Raw genomic sequence first — 23,510 nt, 5'->3', positions numbered from 1 at the left:
TCAGCACAGCTCCACCTCAGCCTCCTGCAAAACAGAGAGGGGGAAAGTCAGGGAAAAACCAGTCCTGAGCTGGGCACTGGGGCTGTGCCTGCTCCAGCAAGGCAGGGCTGCACCAGGCCTGAGGAGAAACTGGGTGGAGACACTTGGGCCACTTGGTGAGAGGTCTGGGGACCGAGGTCGAGCTGGGAGCAGTTTTTAGCTGTTCCTTTGCCCCACCCAGCCCGAACAGCTCCCAGCTGTGACGATTTTCAATACCTGAAAAGAACAAAATCAGAACCAGGCCAGCTCAATTCAGCCTGGAGTGCTGCTCTCTGAACAGCTTTGAGGTCAGGGAGTTGCCAAAGCTCCCCTGCTCCCTCTGATGTTTTAACACTTGCCAGGTTTGAGTAAAGCTGTGAGAAATGAGAGCTTGTGGTCTTCAGGAGAATTGAGACCACAAACCTGGCCTGGGATGAGCAACTTGGCTGTAGCATTCAGAAGGTTCCTGGAGTGATCTCTCTGTTTCTCTTTGTTTTCTGCAACAGGAAATTGAAGATGTGATAAGAGAAAGATGGAAGCTGGAAGACAGCTCCATAAATCTGAGTGTCCTGAGCCCAAAGAATCCCTTCATCCCAACACCTTGCTGTGAATGACTGCACATGGACAAGGATTTGGGGGGGAATAAGGAATTTAGGCAGCAACTCCCAGCTTTTTGCACCACATTGAAAGATTGGCTTTTTCCTTTTGGCAAGCCAAAGGACAGAGCTGCAGTTGAGGGGACAAGGGGGGCTGAGGTCACCCCAGGGGATGGTCAAGGGGTGACCTCAGCTCTGTCCCAGCCTGACCCTGCTGTGGAAGGACAGATGGACCTCACAGACACTTTGAGGTTAATCATCACAAAATCCCCGTTGGATAAATCAGGCTGAGAATTCCATGGTTGAGCACATCTCCAGCCCTGGAAGTCCAACAGGCACCAGAACATTGTCCTGTGCAGTTTCCTCTGCACCCAGCAGCTCCTGAGGTGCTGATCCTCAAGTTCTGTCCCTTCCAAAACCAGGGATGTGGGTGGGATCATAAAAATCCTCCACTACCCTTAAACCCCCCTCCAAATCCCTTTAAAATACTTTCCAAAGCCCAGCTTTTCCCAGCACTTTTCCAAGTTTGCCCAGACAGTGCCTGAACAGCCCTGGGGTGGCTGAGCCAGGCAGGAAACTGGGACCAGTTTGCACAAAAGAGGGGATTTTCAAATGGGGAGGGTGTGAAGGAGAATATATATAACATTTCCCCCTCTTGTTTGAATTATGATTGAAATATATATATATATATATGTATCATATCTCACCCTCTTGTTTGAATTATGATTGAAATACACACACACACACCACACACACACACACATACATATATATATATATATATTATATATATATATATTATATATATATATATATATGTAATAACTCCCCCTCTTGTTTGAATTATGAATACTGGTTTGACTGTTTTGTTGAACTTCTGCTGGATACACTGAAGTAGATAAAGTATAAATACTATGATAACTATGATGACAATTAGTACATGGATGTTTATTTTTAAAAAGTTTTCTTTAAATTGTTGTAAGGTTTAGTTAATCAAATAGATTATTGTTAATCAATAGGTTAATTAATCAAATAGATTATTGTAATCAAATTATTATTATTATTATTATTAACTATGATCTTATTTTGACTTTGAGTTTGGTTCTATTTCCTTGTAATTGTTGTGTGTTCTTATGTATAGATATTAATGGTTTGAGAGATTCATACAATGCATTTTATCAAAGTGTTTATATTTATGTCTGTGTACTAACAAAAGAAAACTCATAGTTTTGTTTTGTAGAGTTGTGTGCCTTACACTTTGAACATTAGTTAACAAATTGTTCAGTGTAAGAGAAATAGCACAAATTGCTTACTTAGTTAACAACTTAGTTTATTAAATTCCTTCAAGGGAGACATGGGGGGACAAGGCTCAGCAGGGAAGGGGACAGGTCCAACAGAGCTGGCCCAGCAGGCAGGGAGCAGCTGGTAAGGCCAGCAGAGATAAGGAGCAGAAAAGCTGCCTGTGGGCAGCACTCAGCCAATCTCCACAGCATCTCTGTGTAGGAAACAGCAAAGCCCAGCCTAAACCCCAGTCCAGAGGCTGTGACTCACCCCAGGGTCAGAGCAGGTTCACCAAGAGCTCAGAGAAGGGATGCTGCATTTCCTCCCCACTGCTGCCCAACCAGCCCCTTCCCTGTGCAAACCCCCAGGCTGGGATTTGGGAAGAACCCCAGCCCTGTGTCCTGCAGGGACCCCAGCAGCTCCCCCTGAGCTGCAGCTCAGGCCTGACCCTGCCGAGCTCCCCTGGGATTTGATGGTGCAAACACCAACCCAGGGCATGATGATTATTTTCTGTTCCACAAAAAGATCAATCCACTTCTCTAGAAATGCTTCTAGGAGTGGGGAAACTTTAAATGGAAAGGATTCTGTGGGGTGGGAATGGGGAAATTCAGTTTGATGTGAGCAGTGTCTGATCTCCTGGCTGAGAGGGGCCAGGATGCAATGCAGGGTGCAGCTCATTTTCAGATGGTTCATGCTGCTTGTGCTGCATGGTTTGGAATTTTCCCTTCTGATTATTTTATAATGCTAGAAATAGAAGCCAAATTGAATTACAAACTGATTTTAGAATTAGCATTGCCCTCCCAGGGATTCCCCAGTGTGTGAGCAGGGCACTGTGAGGGCAGCACCTCTTTCCAGAAGTCATTGTTGACTTTTTGTGCCTCAGCAATGATTCAGTCTGAGGCCTGAGCCTAAGCTAAAGGTCAGGATTAACTCATGCTCTGAAGGGAAGGCTCTGTTCTCCTCTCTTAGCCCAGCTCTGCAGTGTGTGACACACAGACACACAGTGCCTGAAATGGGTGGGATTTGTTGAGTGTTTTTGGAGTTCACTGTGTCTGGCATCAGGGAAATTCCCCTTTCTGAGGCTCGGGCATGGAGAAGATTTTGGATGAGGCTTTGGCTCCAGCCAGGCTTCTCCCCAAAGCTGGGGGGTGCTCAGTGAACCCCAGGGAGAGCAGCAGCAGCATCATCCACCCCCAGCTCCCCTGAGCCAGTCTCCCTCCAGCTCAGTCTCCAATTCCTCCCAGCAGATTCATCCTTCCTGAAATCTTCTCCTTGTTTTTTGACCCCTGTGGTTCCTTGCTGCAGGGTTTAGTCACGAGCTGCATGAAAAAAACCCATCCTGCAGCTTTTGCAGAGCCTCTGCCAGCTTTCCCTGGGTGCCAGCTCGTTCTGAGGTGTGGAAAGCACTGAGCAATTTTCCCCTGCTCCCATTCTCCAAGTCCCTTGTGGTATATTTAGGTGTCTGCAGCGTGTCCCTCTCAGGTACCTCCTGCCAGCTCAAAAGCAAAACCTCCCTGTCCTGGCAGACAGATACAGAATACTGGAATAGTTTACCCAAGAGGAAATATCTCCCTTGTCTCCCCCTCTTAAGACACACAGAGGAATTTTTATTCTATAATGCACAGCCCAGTAATTACTCAGCTTGAAAACTGCCTGAAATTACTTTGGAACAAAGACTAATTAAAGAATGAACTAAGCCTAAGCAGAGGCAGGAACAGCTCAGCTCACTTCCAGCCCAGCCTCACAATTGGTGCAACAATGGATCTTTCATGGGGGTGTTACTGGATGTGGAACTTGGGATAGTGGATAGGGATGGATGGATGGATGGAGATGGATGGATGGATGGATGGATGGATGGATGGATGGATGGATGGATGGATGGATGGACGGAGGGATGGACGGAGGGATGGATGGATGGATGGATGGATGGATGGATGGATGGATGGATGGAGCTGGGATGGATGGGGGAAGTATGGATGGATGGAGCTGGGATGGATGGATGGAGGGAGGGAGGGATAGATGGAGGGAGGGATGGATGGATGGATGGATGGATGGATGGATGGATGGATGGATGGATGGATGGATGGATGGATGGATGGATGGAGCTGGGATGGATGGAGGGAGGGAGGGAGGGAGGGAGGGAGGGAGGGAGGGAGGGAGGGAGGGAGGGATAGATGGATGGATAAAGTATGGATGGATGGATGGATGGATGGATGGATGGATGGATGGATGGATGGATGGACAGATGAAGCTGGGATGGATGGGGGAAGAATGGATGGATGGAGCTGGGATGGATGGATGGAGGGAGGGAGGGATAGATGGATGGAGGGAGGGATGGATGGATGGATGGATGGATGGATGGATGGATGGATGGATGGATGGATGGATGGATGGATGGATGGATGGATGGATGGATGGATGGATGGATGGATGGATGGATGGATGGATAAAGGATAGATGGATGGATGGATGGATGGATGGATGGATGGATGGATGGATGGATGGATGGATGGATGGATGGATGGATGGATGGATGGATGGATGGATGGATGGATGGATGGATGGATGGATGGATGGATGGATGGATATTCCCCACACAGGATATTTTCTAGGACAAAGCAGCAAAGGAGCAGTGAAGATGTGGAAGGAGGGGAAGAACCATCTCCACCTGAATCTCCTCCAGGTGAGTGACCCTGGAGGGGAGGAAAGGAAAACCTGGAGCAGGGGAAAGAGGGCAGCAGGTGTGGGAGCAACTGTGAGGTGAGGCAGGTGTGGGACAAAGGCTGGCTCACTGTACATCCTGTCCCCATCTCCTCCTGCTTTTCCTGCTGCTGTCCCACCCTCCCACTCCCTCCACAGGCACCCAACAGCTCCCAGGGCCACCAGCCCTGGCTCCAAACCAGGTTTGGCCCCTGGTTTGTGTGAGAGCAGGGACACAGCAAACAGGAAATGTTACTCATTTCTTCAGCGTTTTCAACACCTCACAAAGAATCACCTTTGGGCACTTGCAGGGTTAAATTTCTCGGGGTTGAATCACTGGGCCACAGGCAGAGGGATGGGGGGGACAGGAGGGTTAGGAGGGACAGCAGGATTAGGAGAGACAGGAGGATTAGGGGGTGCAGCAGGGTTAGGATGGAGAGCAGGGTTAGGATGGACAGCAGGATTAGGGGCTGCAGCAGGGTTAGGAGGGACAGCAGGGTTAGGATGGACAGCAGGATTAGGGAGTGCAGCAGGGTCAGGAGGGACAGCAGGGTTAGGATGGACAGCAGGATTAGGGGCTGCAGCAGGGTTAGGATGGACAGGAGGGTTAGGATGGACAGCAGGATTAGGGGGTGCAGCAGGGTTAGGAGGGACAGCAGGGTTAGGATGGACAGCAGGATTAGGGGGGGCAGCAGGGTTAGGAGGGACAGCAGGATTAAGGGGTGCAGCAGGGTTAGGAGGGAGAGCAGGGTTAGGATGGACAGCAGGATTAGGGGCTGCAGCAGGGTTAGGATGGACAGCAGGATTAGGGGGGGCAGCAGGGTTAGGAGGGACAGCAGGGTTAGGAAGGACAGCAGGATTAGGGGGTGCAGCAGGGTTAGGATGGACAGCAGGATTAGGGGGTGCAGCAGGGTCAGGAGGGACAGCAGGTCCTGGAGGCCACATGTGAACCTCAAACCCATCCTACAGACTAAACTGAGCTCCCTCCCACCCCCTCGCTGCATCCCAAATTCTTGGCAAGCACAGCAGGGGGAAAAAGCTGATCCCGCAGGGACTGAGAACAGCAGGAATGGGAGGGAGGTGATTTCTTTCAGTAAAATCATTTCTGTGCCTCCTCCTTGCCGTGGGCTGTCCCTGCCCCTTGTGAGGGGAAGAGGGGACAGCCGGAATGGGGCAGGAAATGGAACCACGTGTGGTTTCCTTTAATCTGCAGAGCATCACTGCCTCTGGTTTCACCCTGAGCAGCGACTGCAGCTCTGGTTTCCCCTCATGCCAGGGGTACAGGAGAGCCCCCCTTGTGCCCTGGCAGCTGTGCCAGGAAGCTCTGCCCATTTCTCTGCACTGATCCTGGCCCAGAACAGGAGGACAAGGCCAGTTTGGGCTGATCCTTGTGGGGTGTCCCCAGAAACAGTGGTGAGCCAGGACAGAGCCCCACAGCCCAGTGCTGGAGGGTCTGTGCTGGGAGCTGGGGTCCTGCTGTGGGAACAGAGGCACAGACAGAAGGAAAACACCTTCGTGGACAGAGGAATGGGTGCCCACAGCTCCCTGCTTGTTCCCACTTGCTCTGACTGGATGGATTCATCATGCTGGCTGTTCCTGAGGGGGAGAGATGCAGATCCAGTTCCAACAATCAAACCAAGACACCTTTTGCAGCTCCTGCAAACAGAGTTTTATTGAGCACCTCTTGGTCCCTCCCCAGTTCAGATCCCTTGTACAGCTCCCACTCAGGGCCCTCTTTTCCAAACCAGTTTGAAGGATTGTTCCATCCTCTGTCAGGCAGTGTGGGATGTCCTTCTGCATGGTCCTATTATTGCTGCATTCCTTTATTGGCTATGAAATGATTCCTAGAAAAACACTCTTGTCAATTGTCCTTATTCTCCAGAGCCTGAAGTTTTCATGCATCATGGGATGGTTTGGGTTGGAAGGGAACTTAAAGCTCACCCAGTGCCACCCCTGCCATGGCAGGGACACCTCCCACTGTCCCAGGCTGCTGCCAGCCCTGTCCAGCCTGGCCTTGGGCACTGCCAGGGATCCAGGGGCAGCCCCAGCTGCTCTGGGCACCCTGTGCCAGGGCCTGCCCACCCTGCCAGGGAACAATTCCTGCCCAAAATCCCATCCAGCCCTGCCCTCTGGCAGTGGGAGCCATTCCCCTTGTCCTTGTGAATTGTCTCTTTCCATGTTTCCTGCAGCTCCTTCAGGCCCTGGAAGGCCACCATGAGCTCATCCCAGAGTTTTTTCTTCATCAGGTGAACAATCCCAGCTCTCCCAGCCTTTCCTCCCAGCAGAGCTGCTCCATCTCTCTGATGGTGCCTCCTCTGGATTTTCTGCAGCAGCTCCAGGTCCTCCCTGTGGTGGGCCCAGGGCTGGAGCAGCTCTGCAGATGGGGTCTCACCTGAGGGGACAGAGGGACAGACACACAAAGGAACAGGGGAATCCCTTGAGCTGGAACTGAGGAGGGGAGACTCCCAGGGGATCTGAGCCAGGATGTTGAGTTTCACTGTCAGCTCTGGCTCCCAGCAGGGCCCTGCAGCTCTTTTGTCTTTTGGGACATAGGACACAAATGTCCCAAAATGTGTGGTTGGGGCAGAGGAGATCAGCTTGAAGTTGTTTATTCACTTTGAGATCTTCTTCCATCAGATTGGGGCTGATGGAATCATCAGATTGGGGTGGTCTTGTCCAACATGTCAAAAAATGTTTTGGACTAACAGACACAGCAACATCAGAACTGCAGGATCATCCTTTTCTTGGGAAAAGAGACAAAGCAGGAAAGATCTGAGGAGAGGAAGTCACAGCTGTACCTGGAGTGCATCCCTGAGAATTCTCTTTGGCTTGAAAACTGAGGAACAGCTCCAAGCAGGCTCCAGAGCCCTGCAGGAGGCTGCTCTCCCTGAGGCTTTCCCAAAGGAAAAGAGGCAGAAGTCAGGATGGACAGGGACTGGGTCCCAGCAGATGCAGGAATACAAACACCATGTGCAGGTGTTTGATAATGAGTTCCCAAATACACAAAGTTCAGGCATTGTCAAGCCTTTTTAAAAAGAAATAAGCAAAACTAAAATATGTTTTTGCATTTCAATAATAATAATAAAAAAATATTTAGTCTTCCATAATAACAGTAGCAAAGATAAATGAAATCTTCTGGACCACAGCATGTCTGGTCACAGAGAAAGACTTTTTTCTCTCTGGAGGTAAATTATGGTAAACTGGAATAAAGCGCAGGAGGTCCTGCTTTCATTTCATGTCAGTGTAAATCCACACTCCCAGAGTCACAAGCCCTTTTTATTTTCTCCAGACAGCTGAGAGCTCTGAAACTGGTTCCTTCAACAGTTTCCTGTGTCAAGTAATTCTGACTTCAGGCACATTGGTGAGGATGAAGGTGGTGATGAAGCAAAGGTGACTACAGGAGTTGATAATCCCACCAGCTGTAGTGGTGTCACACTGTGTGACCATCTCCCTGTCTTGGCCCCTTCCTGCTCCTTCACACCTCCAGTCTGAGCTTGCTGTGGTAGCAGAGCCACCAGTGAGACCAGGGGGTGACCACAGGGTGCTGGCCAGCTGCAGTTGTGCTGTAGTGATGCAGCCCCAGAAACTCCCTCAACCTCTACACAGAGCAGGGAAAATCATGTCCATCTTTGGAGGAAAAGACATTTCCCTCTCTCCTTGTCCTTCCAAACCCTTCATTTCCTTGGAATGTCTCACCCTGGCCCTACAGCAGCCGTTCCTGTGCTGCCTCAGTGTGAGTCCAGCCCAGTCTCCTCCAGAGTGCCCAGGGCTTTGCTCTTAATCCGGAGCTTGTGTGGGAGGGCAGCAAAGCTCCGTCCCTTCAGCTGCTCTTCTGAGGGGCAGGGCAGGCTGCAGGAGGGCACAGGAGAAGTTTTGGGCACTTGTTGCTCGTCATCTTCATCTGACACCACGGTGCTGCTCTCCTTCCTGGCCTCGGCCATGCCGGGCGATGGGCACAAGAAGCAGGCACTGCCCAGCCAAGGGCAGGGGAAGGGGTGTTTGTCTGGGCAGGGGTAGCTGAGGAATGGAGAGCAAGCTGTGGGGCTGAAGGGTGCATCAAACCTTTTGGGGCTGAAGGATTCCTCAAACCTTTTGGAGCTGAAGGATTCCTCAAACCTTTTGGAGCTGAACGATTCCTCAAACCTTTTGGAGCTGAAGGATTCCTCAAATCTTTTGGGGCTGAAGGATTCTTCAAACCTTTTGGAGCTGAAGGATTCCTCAAACTTTTTGGGTTGCTGGAGGCCACGTTTGTCCATGGCAATGGGTTTGGAGTCGCAGCCCAGGATGTTTGTGGAGGGGTTGAAGGTTTTGCAAGGAAACTCAGTCGGTTCCAGCACCTTGGGCACAAAACTCTTCTGGGCAGGGCAGCAGGAGTCACCAGCAAAGGGCTCCACACCCAGCAGGGGTGAGGCTGCCCGGTGGCCCCTGAGGTAGAGCCCGAGGGGGCGGCCCTGGTAGGGGCTGGGCACGGGGCTGAGGAGCCCGAAGTGCAGCTTGAGGGAGAGCAGCTCGGTCCTGAGCACGGCGTTCTCACGGCTCAGCGCTGCCAGCTGGCTCTCCATGGCCACGTCGTTGAGGCGCCTCTTCTCCCGCGAGCGCTTGGCGGCCTCGTTGTTCTTGCGCCTCTTCTCCCAGTACATGGTGTCCTTCTTGTCATCAGGCATGAATTCCCTCTTCCGCCGGGAGTGTCCGCCTGCCTTCCCCAGCAGCAGCTGGGCCTGGCCCCGCTGCAGCACCAGCTCGCTCGGAGTGGCCAGGAAGTGCTCCATGGTGGTGGGGAAGGCAGCTGGGGTTCTGTTGGAATGAAAGAGCTCGTTAGTTGCCTCTAATGGTGCTGTTAATTAGTGCCATTGGGTAGATTCATATCAGAATGGGGTTGGTTTTTGTCTCTGTGTCTTAGGCTGGAAGTGGGGTTGTGTGTTCTATTCCCATCTGTCAGAGCTGGGCAGTTCTCCTCTGTTCACTGGGCAGTTTTCTTTGTCTCTCCCACAGCCAATCCTCCCTCCAGGAGATCTCTGCTGTCCATGGCCACTGAGTGTCCCTGCAGGGCTGATCAAATTCCACCATCCCATGGGAGATGCTCTGCCCAGGGGAGGAGCCAAGCATTCCTACCTGGATCCAATCTGCCCTGGGAACAGCCCAGCAGCCTTTGCCCACTGCATTCCCAGAGGAGCAGCTTTCTGCTGCCCTGCATTCCCAGAGGGAGAGCAGGCCCATCTCCAGCAGCCCTGGAGCTGCAGAGGAAAACTCCCCCCTTGTGCAGGATCCCTGCTCCAGCAGAGCCACAGCTGGCACTGCAGGAGGGCTGAGACCCCTGGGATGGGACTGTGCCACCACCCTGAGCCCCCCTGGGATGGGACTGTGCCACCACCCTGAGCCCCCCTGGCATGGGACTGTGCCACCACCCTGAGCCCCTGGGATGGGACTGTGCCACCACCCTGAGCCCCTGGGATGGGACTGTGCCACCACCCGAGCCCCCTGGGATGGGACTGTGCCACCACCCTGAGCCCCCTGGGATGGGACTGTGCCCCCCTGGCATGGGACTGTGCCACCACCCTGAGCCCCCCTGGGATGGGACTGTGCCACCACCCTGAGCCCCCCTGGGATGGGACTGTGCCACCACCCTGACACACAGGGGGACAGGGCCTGCTCTGACTCTGGCAGGGTTGTTTTGTATTACTGCATTTTTATCTTTTTAAAATTTTCTTCCCTAATAAAGAATTGTTATTTCTATTCCCATATCTTTGTCTGAGAACCCCTTAATTTCAAAATCATAATAATTCAGAGGGAGGGGTTTTACATTTTCCATTTCAGGGGAGGCTCCTCTTGCCTTCCTTAGCTGACACCTGTCTTTTCAAACCAAGACACTCTGCTACACACACATGAATGAGGACAGTTTCTCCTGCTTATTCCTGTCATCTTGGAGCTACCTTGGAGCCCTCTGTAACGTTTTCAAGATATCCAGGTTGTGATGTGTCAGTACATCAATCAATCAATCAATCAATCAATCAATCAATCAATCAATCAATCACATCTCACCCAGGATATCCAAAAAAAGTGCACGACTGAGCAAACCCACACATTTCATCAGTGAACTGTCACACTTTATCTAAGTAGCTTCAATCCAGATGATAAAAATTGGTAGTGATCTCCTACTCATCTCAAGCTGCCTTACAGCGGAATAAGAGTCATTAGCTCTGTTTGGGAGATAAGGAAGGCACAGGGAGAAGAACTGATTTACCTCAGTCACGGATTCTGGGTAGGAGCTGAAGCAGGTTACAAAACAGCTTTGCTGTCATGGAATGGTTTGGGTTGGAAGGGACCTTAAATCCCATCCAGGGCCACCCCTGCCATGGCAGGGACACCTCCCACTGTCCCAGGCTGCTCCCAGCCCTGTCCAGCCTGGCCTTGGGCACTGCCAGGGATCCAGGGGCAGCCCCAGCTGCTCTGGGCACCCTGGGCCAGGGCCTGCCCACCCTCACAGGGAGAAATCCCTGCCCAAGATCCCATCTAAACCTACTCAGTGTCCATTTAAAGGTATTTCAGAAAATCTGATCCCTTTTTAAGGTATCCCAAGCACCCAACAAATGAAGCAGGAAAGATCTCTGGAGGATTTTGAGAATCAAGCAATGTGAGAATGGATTAAATTAACTCCATCATACATACACAGAGTTACACAAATATTGTACGGCAGGAAGGTGAGCCCTAAAATGCTGTTCAAGGCCTTTGATTCAGTGTTCCACTGCTTGTAGATGAAATCTTTATTTATGCAGATAAATAAAGTTTATGGTTAGGTTTAGAAACCTTCAGTACTGGCTAGTTGTAATCACCAGTGACCTCTGCACAACTCAGACCTACAAACCTGACCAATTCACATCTATTCCCTCTCCCAGTTTGCCTAGTGGGACCAGAGTTTTTTTCAGGTTTAAACAGGACAAGTCCCACCAAAGTGCTCTCTGCACAAATCAGTGAGATTTTTTAAATTAAATACATTTGGAATGCATTTATTTTAATTTCTCCCTAAGCCCTGGAGATGTCAAAGAGTACACAAAGGTTACAAGCATAACTCAGAATGAACAAAACCAAACCAAAACAAAGAACGTCCTTTAGCATGAATAAGTTTGGGGTAATTCCTCCAGCTTGTGATCAAAATTACTGCTGACCTAAAAGCATCAAAAGGAGACTTTCAGCAAGTGGATTTGTGGTTTTTCACAGTGTCAAGAGGCAGAAATGCAGTTTTTTCAGGGCTTAGTCACTTAGCAGGAATGTTTCAGGTTTGGAGGTGACGTGAGTTGTTTGTTGAATGAGTCAAAGATGTACAGGTGGCTTTTTCACTGAGTAAACCCCTCTCCCACAGTGGGCAGAGCAGGTTGTTCTCTCACCATCCTTCCCTTGCTCCTGGTGCCCATCACAAGGAGATCCCATGGGAAATTCCAGGATTACTGTTCCAAATATTCCCTGTTCAGTCAGCCTGGGAAGCATGGGGGGGAAAGGAACCCAAACCAGGCATTTGTGAGACAGAACCTGAGCAATGAACCTTCCTGAAAACCAATTTTGTTGAGCTTTTCCCACATGAATCCAACCCCTCACACTCCAAGTGACAGTGCCACGGTGGGAATTTCCTTCAGAACTCAACACTTGAAGCACATGGACATGAAATGGTGAGAAGTGAGGGTTGAACCCGGGGTGAAAGGGAAGAATCAAACATTTCCACTTCCTCGGAGGTGGGGAAGGCCGGGAAGGAGGCCGGGTGTGAAGTGGGAGGCAGGGGAAGAAGCTCTTATCAGAGGCAGGATCTGGCCTTTTAAGGTCAAGGAATGAAGCCTGAGCTGGGCCAGTGTGTGAAAGCATCAAGGTTTAGGCCACAGAGTCTCAGCCCTACCTGTTATTTTTATCTGCAGCCCACAAAGTCACACCTGTGCCCACACGAGCCTCGGGGCTCCTGGCGAGCGCGGCCTCAGCAGCGGAGAGCGCAAAGCAAGGCCGGGCCCGTCCCCACAGGGCCCCGTGGAAATATTGATATTTACAGTGACATCGGAGCGACCTGGTCAGGGGAATTATGCAACCAAGAGTTTCTAAGGTGCTTTGGTGTCTGTTGTTCCCGCAGCTGGAAGTGTAAAAGAGATTTACCAGCGTCTTGCTTGAATGTAGGCCGAGCTCTGTGTTATCTGCATCCCGGTCAGAAAGCACCAAAATATTTGTAAAATGATGCTTTTTCTTTGGTTTTCACCTCTATGTTGAACTAAATCTGCTGGTTCTGTTCAGGCAGAGCATCTCTCAGAAGCTGTTTCTCTAGAGAACAGCCTTTGAGCTTTACTCTGAGCAAGCCGAAAGCAAGGCACGTTTTTATATAAAGATTGTTAAATGCATGAAGATAAGCAGTAAAACCCATCCTAATCACTTCTATGATGCCTCTGATCAGCTGGGAAGGGCTGAATGTGCAGTGCCCTGGTTTAATGTGCAGCCCTGTGAGGGCTGGGCCGTGCTGTACTCAGGGGTTTGCATTTGCTCTGCACCGCCCTGCTCAAAAGATCCTCATTTTTGGTAAAAAACTTCTCCTCGCACTAAAAGAAGGCCCTTGTAGGGTTCAGCACTATCTCCCCTCCTTTCCCTTATCTCCCCCCTGAGCCACAGATCAGAGGGGACTCTGATGAGTTGGACTTTCCAGCAGAGTGTGCAAAACCCTCCAGGAAAAACTCGATATCTCAGCGGAACTGATTCAGTGCTGAGCCCTGCGCTGATACACAACCAAACCACCCCGAAATCAGCTGCTCCATCTCCCTTTGCTTCAAGCCCAAGGCAAGCCCTCGACCCTCAGATTATTCTTTTTGTTTCAAGGGTGCAGTAAAAAAAAATAAATCCTGCGAAGGGCAACCAGAACAGTTTCTCCAAACAGAAATTTTAACTCATTATTTGTCAGGAGTAAAGAAAATAAACTGGGATTATCACGGTGTGGATTTCAAAGGAACAAAGGGAACCTTCACACAGCACAACTAAAATTTGGAGTTCTTTGCCTCAGGAGAATGTAGTCAGCAAAAAAGGGACAAAGATCAGGCCTTGTTCAGCAGCAAGTGGTTATTGATACAGAATTGAACAGTCATGGTTTTACCGTGGACTTAGAAAAGATGACATGGATTAAATACAAAATTCAGTCCCTGTAATATCATATCTGCATTTTATTATTCTCAGTTTCCTCCATTTTTAATGTGTGACCCTAAATTTTGCTACGTCTCTCAATGGCTTCTCTAAATTGCAAAATTTTTCTTAAATCTTCACACCTGTTTGTCTTTATATAAAAAAATTTATATCTACAACAGTCAATAAAAATTTGGTGTTTGAAGTCTCATTTAAAAGCACAGCTGAGAGAAGCATTCATCACTAAAACATCAAAAATAAAAATCCAAGCCTTAGTCTACATATATTTTAATTAAATCGGACAATCAGTTTAATATAAAAGGGCACAGCGGGACTCAACAGAACTTCCCTGTGTTGGAGATTTCTGTTCATGGCTCTGAAGTGAAAATGGTCGATTTTAAACAAGCAGAGGGAAGGAAACCTCCAATTGTTTTTCATGAAACAGCCAATTCCATTATGAAATGCACTGCCCCACAGACAACCTTTGGATCAAATTTTCATTCCCGATTTCCTGGTCCCACTGGCTTCATCACCCAGATATATAAACACCAATCCATGGGATCATCACTGGAATTTACCTTTGTTAAACTGGGCTCAGAATCCAGAATCTGGAATTTGGAGTTTAAATCACACAGTTTGAGCCAAGATCCCCTTGCTTCTCATCAACATAAAGGAGCTTGAGAGCTGCCTATTTTTTATCTCGTAAATTATCTCATCCTAAAGTAAATCAAAATTCAGCTCTTAATCTCAAGCCACTCCAGCACATCAATATCAAACCCGTAGGAGTTATTGAGAATTTGCTCTGATAAAATGAGATAACTCTGATATTTTTCACTGATATGAGAACTTACAGTGATAAGATGAGGCCCAGGTGCTGATTTACATCAGAAAACTTCTGATGTAAACTTCTCTGAAAACTTCTCCCAGGGACACTGTGCTGTACAAACCCTGCAAGCAGCAAGCAATTTTTGATCCCTGCTGCTGCTGCTTCTTCACCTGAGTAGTAAGAAAAAAATTAACCCTGTGGTTTGGTGGTATCTCAGGGTGCTCTTTAAAGCTCCCAGCCTGTTTAAGATAAAAGGGCTCCACTCTAATTACTCATATTCCTGAGTATTTGACATTCACACGGCACAGTGGTTAACAGGAGCTGTTGAGGAACACCTATTACTCACTTCTTATGTCTCAGTGGGAAATAACGTGGTCTGGTGATGAAAAGAGGCACAAAAGGAGCAAAAAACAGAACCCAATGACCTGTGGCAGCCACTGCCGGAGGACTGGAAGCTTTAAACTCAAACTCAAACCAAAGCTGACTCAGAAACAACCCCAGTGTCCAAAGCCCCAATTTGCTGCATGTCTATTTTGAAAACAGAAAAATTCTTGTTGGCTCCAAGTGTTAAATATTGCTGCAGGTCTGGCAATGGATTGCAGGGCATTTAATTTCCAAAATAAGGCATTTTCACCTTCAGCTTTTCTAAAATCATTTAAGCTTTGCATTCCTTTCTTGGAAGTTTAGATTTCAAGATCCCAGAAGGATTCTCTGGATCAGATTACTATTAGTATTCATTGTTGTTGTTGTTGTTATTATTATTATTATTATTATTATTATTATTATTATTATTATTATTATTATTATTATTATTATTATTATTATTATTATTATTATTATTATCATCATTATCATCATCATTATCATTATTATCATTATTATTATTACCATTACAACCATGGATGCTGAAATCCCCCAAATCACCATCTCCTCTACAGATTCCAGGTCAGAAGGACAAGCTGATGTGCTAAATTTTAAGCTCTGAGCTATTAAATGGCCATCTCCACATCCTAATCACAACATGTGGTTTGTTGGAAGCTCAGTAGAATTAATTTTGTCTTTTTGGTCTTGAGGTAAGAGATTTTAAAGCCTGGGAACCCCCCATGAGTTACCAAAGCAGCTGCTTCCTTGATTCCTCAGGCCCTGTGGTCCAACCCACAGCTCTGAGGCTGCTCTGCTTGGGGTCAGAAGCCTCAAAAGCAGCTCAGGTATTCCTCAGGTTGGAACAATCTGACCTCTAAATTTGACTGTGGGTCTGTGACAGACCATGAGGCTGCAAAACGCCGAAAAGCCCTGAGGTGCTGCTGAACATTTACGAATGGCAAAGTTTTGCATTTCTTGGTCTGCAAATGCCTCAGTGAGAGCTGCTGAATAATCACAGAATCAGAAAATAATGAAGTTTTCACAGTGTTTGCTCCTTTTCAGTTGCTTCTGCACCCCGAGAAATCTGACCTGGCCCACCCTGATTCAATGCAAGATATTCAAAAACGTGGGTGGTGGATTTTCTTCTGGGAAAGGGCTTTCAAGAAATCCTTTTTATTCCCCTGTTTTATTTCATAGTTTGGATGGATAGCATTGACTCTGGGACAGTTTAGAAATAGTAGATTCAGAGATTTGAGTATTTCAGCCAAAAACTGAAATCAGCCCTGGAGTCCTCAGGATGGGATGGACCTGGAGCTGCTGGAGTGAGTCCAGAGAAGGTACCAGGATGGTCAGAGGGGTGGAGCAGCTCTGGGAGGAAAGGCTGAGAGAAATGGGAATGTTCAGCCTGGAGAGAAGGTAAACTAATAGTATCCTTCCAGGACCTGAAGGAGCTCCAAGAAAGATGGAGAGATAATATTTCCAAGGCCTGGAGGGACAGGAGCCAGGGAATGGCTCCCACTGCCAGAGGACAGGGCTGGATGGGATCTTGGGCAGGAATTGTTCCCTGGCAGGGTGGGCAGGCCCTGGCACAGGGTGCCCAGAGCAGCTGGGGCTGCCCCTGGATCCCTGGCAGTGCCCAAGGCCAGGCTGGACAGGGCTGGGAGCACCTGGGACAGTGGGAGGTGTCCCTGCCATGGCAGGGGATGGAATGAGGTGGAGTTTAAGGTCCCTTCCTGCCCAAACCATTCCATCTTTCAGTGGTTCTATGAAAACTCAAAACAATTCAGATCTCGGTACTTTCATACAATTTCTGCTTATTTTTTTAAAGAACTAAAATTCTCCTTGGAAGTCAATTATGTCAGGAAAATCAACATGGACACTAAGGAGCACTTTACAAACATCTTTAGTTGTTCCTTCAGCTTCAGCACCCATTTGTTGGACCCTGCCCCAGGAACACAGAACATGAATAACAGAATTATTCTTTTTCCCCTGGCCATTTCTTCAAGATATCTGAGCTCTTTCATTCACATCAAATGCTGCTGAGAGAGGCTGGAATTCCCCTGAGCTGACTGATGCCAACCAACCCAACCTGGCCAAGAACTCCTGACACTGCCCCTCACTGAGATCAGCCTCGAGCACCATCACAGGGACCAGATTGCAGGAGCAGCCCCTCCATATCAGACCTTCTCATTGAAAATATCATCTATAATATCATCTCTGATATCACCCATGAGAAAGGAAAGAAGACACAAAGCCTTTGTGCCCCTCACAGAGGGCAGGGCTGAACCTGGCAATTCCTGGGATATTTCCAGCAGCTGCTCTGGGGCTGCAGAAGGGACCTGCAGGGTGTGGCTGCATTTACCTTGATGGGACTGCAGGAAAGCTTTTCCTGGCACTGGATCTTCACTCTCACGATGGAAGGAGAAGAGAAGGAGCCCAGGAGCTGAAGGAGCTCCTTGGAGGAGCAGTTGGATGCCCACGAGCGACGTGCAGCGAGTGCAGCCCGGCTTCCGCCCTCCTCCCCTCTCTGCCTACCCAGAGGGATGGAAAATTCCATCTGCTTCATGCTGAATGTGACCAAAACTGCTGTCACAAAAGGGTTTTTTATAAAAGTGGAGATCGATGGGCAGAGATAAAGCTCATTATTGTCTGAAGGTTACCCCACAGGTTACGGCGATGCCTCGGCAGGAGGAAGAAGAGAGAGGCCAAGGTAAGTCCCTTCCTCCCCACAGAACGTCACTGCAGGCCCTGAAATCCAGGAGGCCTAAACTGAAAGCTAAAATTAAGCACAGCCTAAGAGGTTTTCTTTCTGAGACAAGGCCAGAAATGCTGGCTCAAGCAAGAGCTGCCATCAGCCTTAACAAGTCAGGGGAGTCTATCTTGGAATTCCTAAGAACTCCAATTCAGAAGTCAAGACCCACCAGGAAACAACTGACCACATTTCTACTCTTTTGGAGGTGCCAGCAGGTCTTGAGGGCACAAGAAATCCCTGTTTTAAAAGCAGACTGGAATTCTGTCATTTTGGTCATTTTTCTTATTATTTGCAAATGACAAAATCCCCAGCTCTGCAGCAGCTGAAAAGGTGCCACTGTCACCAAGTCCATGACAACTCTTCCAAAGGAAAAGCAGAACAAATCCTTATAAAAACAAGGACTTCCCCTCATTTCCAAACCTATCCAGCAAACACCAGCCAGGAAAGAACCTTCTCCTATATTTGATATTCCCAATTTCTTCTTTCATTTTCCATTAATCTCTTTCACAATGCCCAACCCAAAATATTTTGTATGGCCCATAAAACTTGCAGGATCCCCATCCTCCTGCTCCTTGTGTGGTTCCTCACAGCAGCAGCTGCAAATTACTCCTGATTTACCAAACTGAACCAGGCCCTGACCTTATCCCTGAGCCCCACAGACACACAGGCAGTGGATCCCATGGGATTTACAAACCCAGCCAGATTCCAGCCCTAAGAAATTATTTAGCTTTAAGCAGACAAGATGAAACCAAGTCCAGCTCTCCCTCTCTTTCTCCCAGGCTTTTCCTGTGCCTAAGCCTGCACAAGCACTTCCAGAACTCAGGGCTAGAGGGTCCCATTTACAAGAGTTTCTGCAGGACCTAAATGAAAACTCCCTTCATTGCTTCCCTGTCTGCTCCAGACCATTCCCACTGAGATGTGCAGAATATTCAGCAGATTGGGACTGGAGCATCTCAAGGACCACGAATTTCTGCACATGGCACCTTTGTCATTGTCTCCTTAAAGTTACAAACTGGGGCTGCCCCTGGATCCCTGGCAGTGCCCAAGGCCAGGCTGGGCAGGGCTTGGAGCAACCTGGGATGGTGAAGGTGTCCCTGCCATGGCAGGGGTGGCACTGGGTGGGCTTTAAGTTCCCTTCCTACCCAAACCAGTCTGAGTTTCTGTGATTTTATGATAATTTCCCAGCAGGAACACTCCAATCCTTGAGTTCTTTTGCAGAAATCCTATCACAGGACCTGAAATGCTCTAAAAACTTTCTTTTTCTTTTTGGAAGGAAGCAAATCATCCCCAGCAGCCTGGCCTGGAGGCTGCCAGGCCTCCTCCACTCCCACACGTGCCAAAAGCGCTCTCAACCCAGCCTGATCACATCTCTCACTCATTAATTGCTAATATCAAGATTTTCTCTCAGAGGTTTCCCTTTCACTCTGCTATCACAGGAAATAAATGAAACTTCTGAAGATTTTTCAGGCACAGTCAGTGCTGCTGAGTTTCCGTAACACACAGAGCTGCTGGCAACCCACGAAAGCTGAAACCGCTCACTTCAACCCCAAATCTTGGTTCCTCTGTGCCCAAGGCAGCAGGGGCCTTATCAGGGCTTTATCAGTCTCAAATTGCTGGCTAAATAAAGTCAAGGCTTTAAATTAGTATTTGGGTTTTGTCTGAAAGTGCACTCGAGCTAAATCTGGAGTGTTTCCACTAAAGCTGCTCAACTCCTTCCAGGTTTGCACTCAAACAGCAGAAATAAACAGCCAGGCCATGAGGGAAAAAAGCAAAAACCAATGAACTCTCTCCTCCATCCCCTGCTTATCCCAATCTCTGCAATATCCCAATTATTGCAATATTAAGAATTACAGTAAAAATGCACAAGGTGGAAGCAGGAGGAGTTTCTTGACTCCACAAGACAAAAAAATACTTTTCCTTTTCAAGACACAAAGGCAAAATCTGCTCTTAACTCCACCTTACCTGATTTTCTGCTCTTAATTACACCTCACCTGGCTCATTTTAATTACCTGAATTAGTGCACAGCTTTGGAAAAGGAGGGAGCTGTGGCCTGGCACCAATTTCAGCAGACTCAGGGCAGGTTACTCCCCAAAAAGGTTTCACCCACCCCATCTTTTAGGTCTGAGGGACCCCCAGGAGATGGGATGAGTCCCCAACTCCCCAAAATCCAAATTTAAGGGGACACTTCAGCCCCATTTGCTGAGGCCACACTGATGTGGTAGCACAGTAAGAGTCCCCATCAAACAAATCCAGTGAAAACACCCCTGAAACCAGGGCAAGCTGCAAGATCAATTATGAATTAATTAATTAGAGTGAGAAACAGAAACAGTTTGTGAATAGCAGAACTTCTAGAGGTTTCTGCCCCAGGAAAAATCAGGGCAGGGACCCCAAGGGCAGGGCTGGGACCTGGTCTTGCTGCTTCCAAGAAGTTTTACAGCTGCTCAGGAAAAAAAATGTGGAATTTATAAGATTTTCCCAATATCTGCTGTTTCTCTGGAAGCCTCTGTGAGCTAAAGGTGCCTCATTATAGAAGTCTCAACTTTTAATTAAAGAAAAATGTGGGGACTTAAAAACCTGACAGGCAGAAAACAACAGAAAAAGCTGACCCCACAAACAAAAAAAAAACAAAACCAAAAGTTCTTCACATTTGACTTCCTACCCCAGTATCATGTGAATTTAACTTTTAAGGGCACACCATAAAGAAATTCAAATTGGATTGGAATATTTTCTGGGTACAGTTGGTGGTTTAGACTCTTTATAAGAGAACTGAAGTTCTGAGGCACCCTAAATTCACCTGAATTTTGAAAGAGGTGGCTTTGAAGTGAAACCTTCTGCATTTGGCAACCAGAAATGCCAGAAATTTGAGGAATTCATATTTTCTGCCTCAGATCTGCAGGTTCTTCCACTTGTGCTGGCATGGAAGTCACCCTATAATTAATTAGTGCAATAATTAGCATGAGCAGGGCTCTAATATGGGATAACTGGCACGTAGGACCCTTAAGAAATGTATTTCCTTCATCCCAACAAATCCTTGGCTGCCCCAAGAAATCCAGCCAGTGACAAGCCAGAGAACAATCAAATTCTATTTTAGAATGGCCAAAATTAATAAAACTTAAATATTTTTTAAAATTTAAGTCTTTTATTCCCTCTGCTCCAACCAAGGGCTTTTGTCACCTGTGGAACTGGGGGTTCCAACCTTTGGGTGGGTGCCCAGTTAAGATTTTTTACTCTGGGAGAACCCAAGAAATGTCATTTTTTGGAAGGTTTTTTTATCAACAGAGTAATTATTTAACCTCCAACTTCCTTGAAATCCAAAGCAATGCTGGCTGCTCAAATAAGCACAGTGGAAAGTAGAGGCAGCAAAAGTGTCCGACTTTTACAATGAGGAAAATAAAGTGGAATAATACAAAAAAATCAACAAATATCAGCATTTCCATCTGAGGATGGGAAAAGGAATTAGGGAGGGAGATATTGGCCATGGCAGAACAGGGAATATTTGTGCATCCAGGTGTCAGCAGGGAGGGAGGGTGCTGGGTGCCAGTTTAGAGACAGAAATTCAGGGACAGGTGGGAGAAAGCAGAGAATGCAGAGAGGTATAAAAAGAGGGGGGAGAGAGAAAAAAGGAGGGTGGAAAAAGTGAAGAGAAAAAGGGAAAGAGTAAAAAAAGAAGTGAGAAAGAAGAAAAGAAAAAAAAGAGAGGTTAGAAAAAGACTTCAGAATATGGAAATGGAAAAGCGCGGGGAAAATAGAAAAACTATTTTAAAAGAAAGAAAAATATGAAAAATATGAAAAATATGAAAAATATTTAAATATTGAATAAAATATAAAATATATACAATATAAAATGTATACAACATAAAATATATAAAATATAAAATATATGGATATAAAATATATACAATATAAAATGTATACAACATAAAATATATACAATATAAAATATATGGATGTAAAATAGAAAATGGGAAATATGAAAATATATAAAATAAATAGAAAATAGAAAAATAGAAAATACGAAATAGAAAATATAAAAATAAGAATATTTTCAATATTTTCAAATATTTTTTAAAAATTTGAAATTTAAAAAGCAGCGATTTTCCTGCCACGAGCCAGCCCCATGCCAGCAGAGCCCCGGCGCTCTGGGGACAATCCCAGCCGTGGTTTCCTCCTTTGCCCCCCAACACCTGGCCAAGCCCCAGTCCCTGGGGTTCCCCAGCCCCACCTGGCAGGACTTACCTTGAGGATGGCACCCAAGCCCTGCAACCACCCGGGCAGGGCGACAGGGGGACGTGTCCCCAAGTGTCCCTCACCTCCCGCCCCTGTGACAGCCCCGCACCCCCACACATGGCCCTGGGTCCTTTTTTGGCTTTTTTTTTTTTTTTTCACTTTTTTTTTTTTTTTTGTTTGTTTGTTTCTGTTCGAGCAGCCCCGGGGAAGCTGCAGCGATGTCGCGATTACGTAAGAGGCGGTGACACGCGGGGACAGAGGGGGGGTGGCAGGTGGCTCCTGCAGCAGCGCCGCTGCATTCGAGCTCCAACATCTGCAGGCAGCCAGGGGAGGATTCTGTGCGGAACTGGGGCCACCCAGGAGAGAGCGAGGAGCCCCAGAGAGGGGACCCCCGTGGGCTGGGACACTGTCTGTCTGTCTGTCTGTCTGTCTCTCTGTCTGTCTCTCTGTCTGTCTGTCTGTCTGTCTGTCTGTCTGTCACAGAGGCATTTCTGAAAAATGCTCTCGCTAGGAGAGGAACGGTGGATTTGTCTTTCCAAACCAAGCTGTGGGGCTGCTGGTGGATAAAACCAGCGCTGGGAGAGAAAAGAAATAATGGGAAGGAGTCCACTGAGTGATGAATGGAAAAAGAGATTTGCCTTTACAAATAAACTTCAGGTTTGCTGATAAATGAAATTAGACATTGAAAGGTGAAAGAAACAATGGGGGAGAAAAACCCCTAAATTCAGTAAGAATTAAAAATGAAAAGGGAGGGTTGTACATTAGAGGGGAATCTCTGGGATCAGGCACATCAGGAATTCTGTGCCTCTCAAGTACCTCAGAAATGGGGAAAGAGAGAAGGGAAATTGGGATAACAAGGAGGCTGCATCCTCCAAAAATCAGAGAGATCCCAGGGGAATGTCCCATGGCCTTTCCTTTATTGGAATAAAGCAGAAAGAACTCCTCTGTCTCCTTTTTGGACATAAACCTCTGGTGTTTGGGGATTAATTTTCCTAACAGTTAGGATCTTTTCTCCTGAGAAGCTGGGAAGTTTCAGCTTCTCCACGTTTTGCTGCTTTGGAATGTGATTTGGAGAATTGTTTACCCAGCTTGTGAATTGTTTTTGCTTGATGACCAATGACAGCCAGCTGTGTTGAGGCTGTGAGCAGCCACAAGATTTTATTATCATTGAAATCCATTTCTTCTATTCCTTTGGCATAGTTTTAATATATCATTTTTTTTTAATATAATACATATCATAAAATAACAAATCAGCCTGCTGAAACATGGAGTCAAGATTCTCATCTCTTCCCTCGTCCTTGGACACCGGTGAATACCCCCACATCTGTCACCCTGATTTTTTAAGTTTTTCTAAGCCTTCTGATGTTTACATTCTTGTAGCAAACTTTCTCACACACTTTCTATAAATAAATTATTGTTTGCATTCTTTTATGGAGGAGGAGAAATCTGATGGACTGTTGGTTTGTCCAGTGTCGTGGCACTGTCACCCTCCAATCCACTGTCACTTTTGGAAATCTGTAAATATTGGAGTCAAAAATTAAACTTCTCTTTTTTACCTTAGAAAGCTGCATGTCCACGTTGTTTTATTTCGTGTCCTATAGCAACAGGACAT

General features: G+C 47.4%; 1 protein-coding gene across 1 annotated transcript; it reads right to left on the bottom strand.

Annotated features, from left to right (window-relative positions):
• On the bottom strand, positions 1-21,989 carry NFILZ (NFIL3 like basic leucine zipper). The gene is made up of 3 exons (XM_050985944.1): positions 21,908-21,989; positions 8,477-9,389; positions 1-24 (listed from the first exon to the last, which is right to left on the bottom strand). The coding sequence occupies exons 2-3, from the start codon at positions 9,362-9,364 to the stop codon at positions 1-3; spliced, it is 912 nt and encodes a 303-aa protein (XP_050841901.1). The 5' UTR covers positions 9,365-9,389; positions 21,908-21,989.
• Positions 21,990-23,510: the final 1,521 nt, after the last annotated feature.

The sequence above is a fragment of the Serinus canaria genome, chromosome 28 (assembly GCF_022539315.1).
Source record: "Serinus canaria isolate serCan28SL12 chromosome 28, serCan2020, whole genome shotgun sequence".
In the NCBI taxonomy this organism is placed as follows: Eukaryota; Metazoa; Chordata; class Aves; order Passeriformes; family Fringillidae; genus Serinus; species Serinus canaria.
Note: the sequence above shows the minus strand (reverse complement) of the source record. Positions and strands in the feature narration are given on the sequence as shown.

Bases quoted from the DNA above. Each gene is read 5' to 3' on its own strand.
- NFILZ (XM_050985944.1), bottom strand. From the start codon at position 9,364: ATGGAGCACTTCCTGGCCACTCCGAGCGAGCTGGTGCTGCAGCGGGGC. The intron at 25-8,476 runs GTGCCCAAAACT...TCTGTTTTGCAG, and splicing joins ATGAAGATGACGAGCAACAA to GAGGCTGAGGTGGAGCTGTG.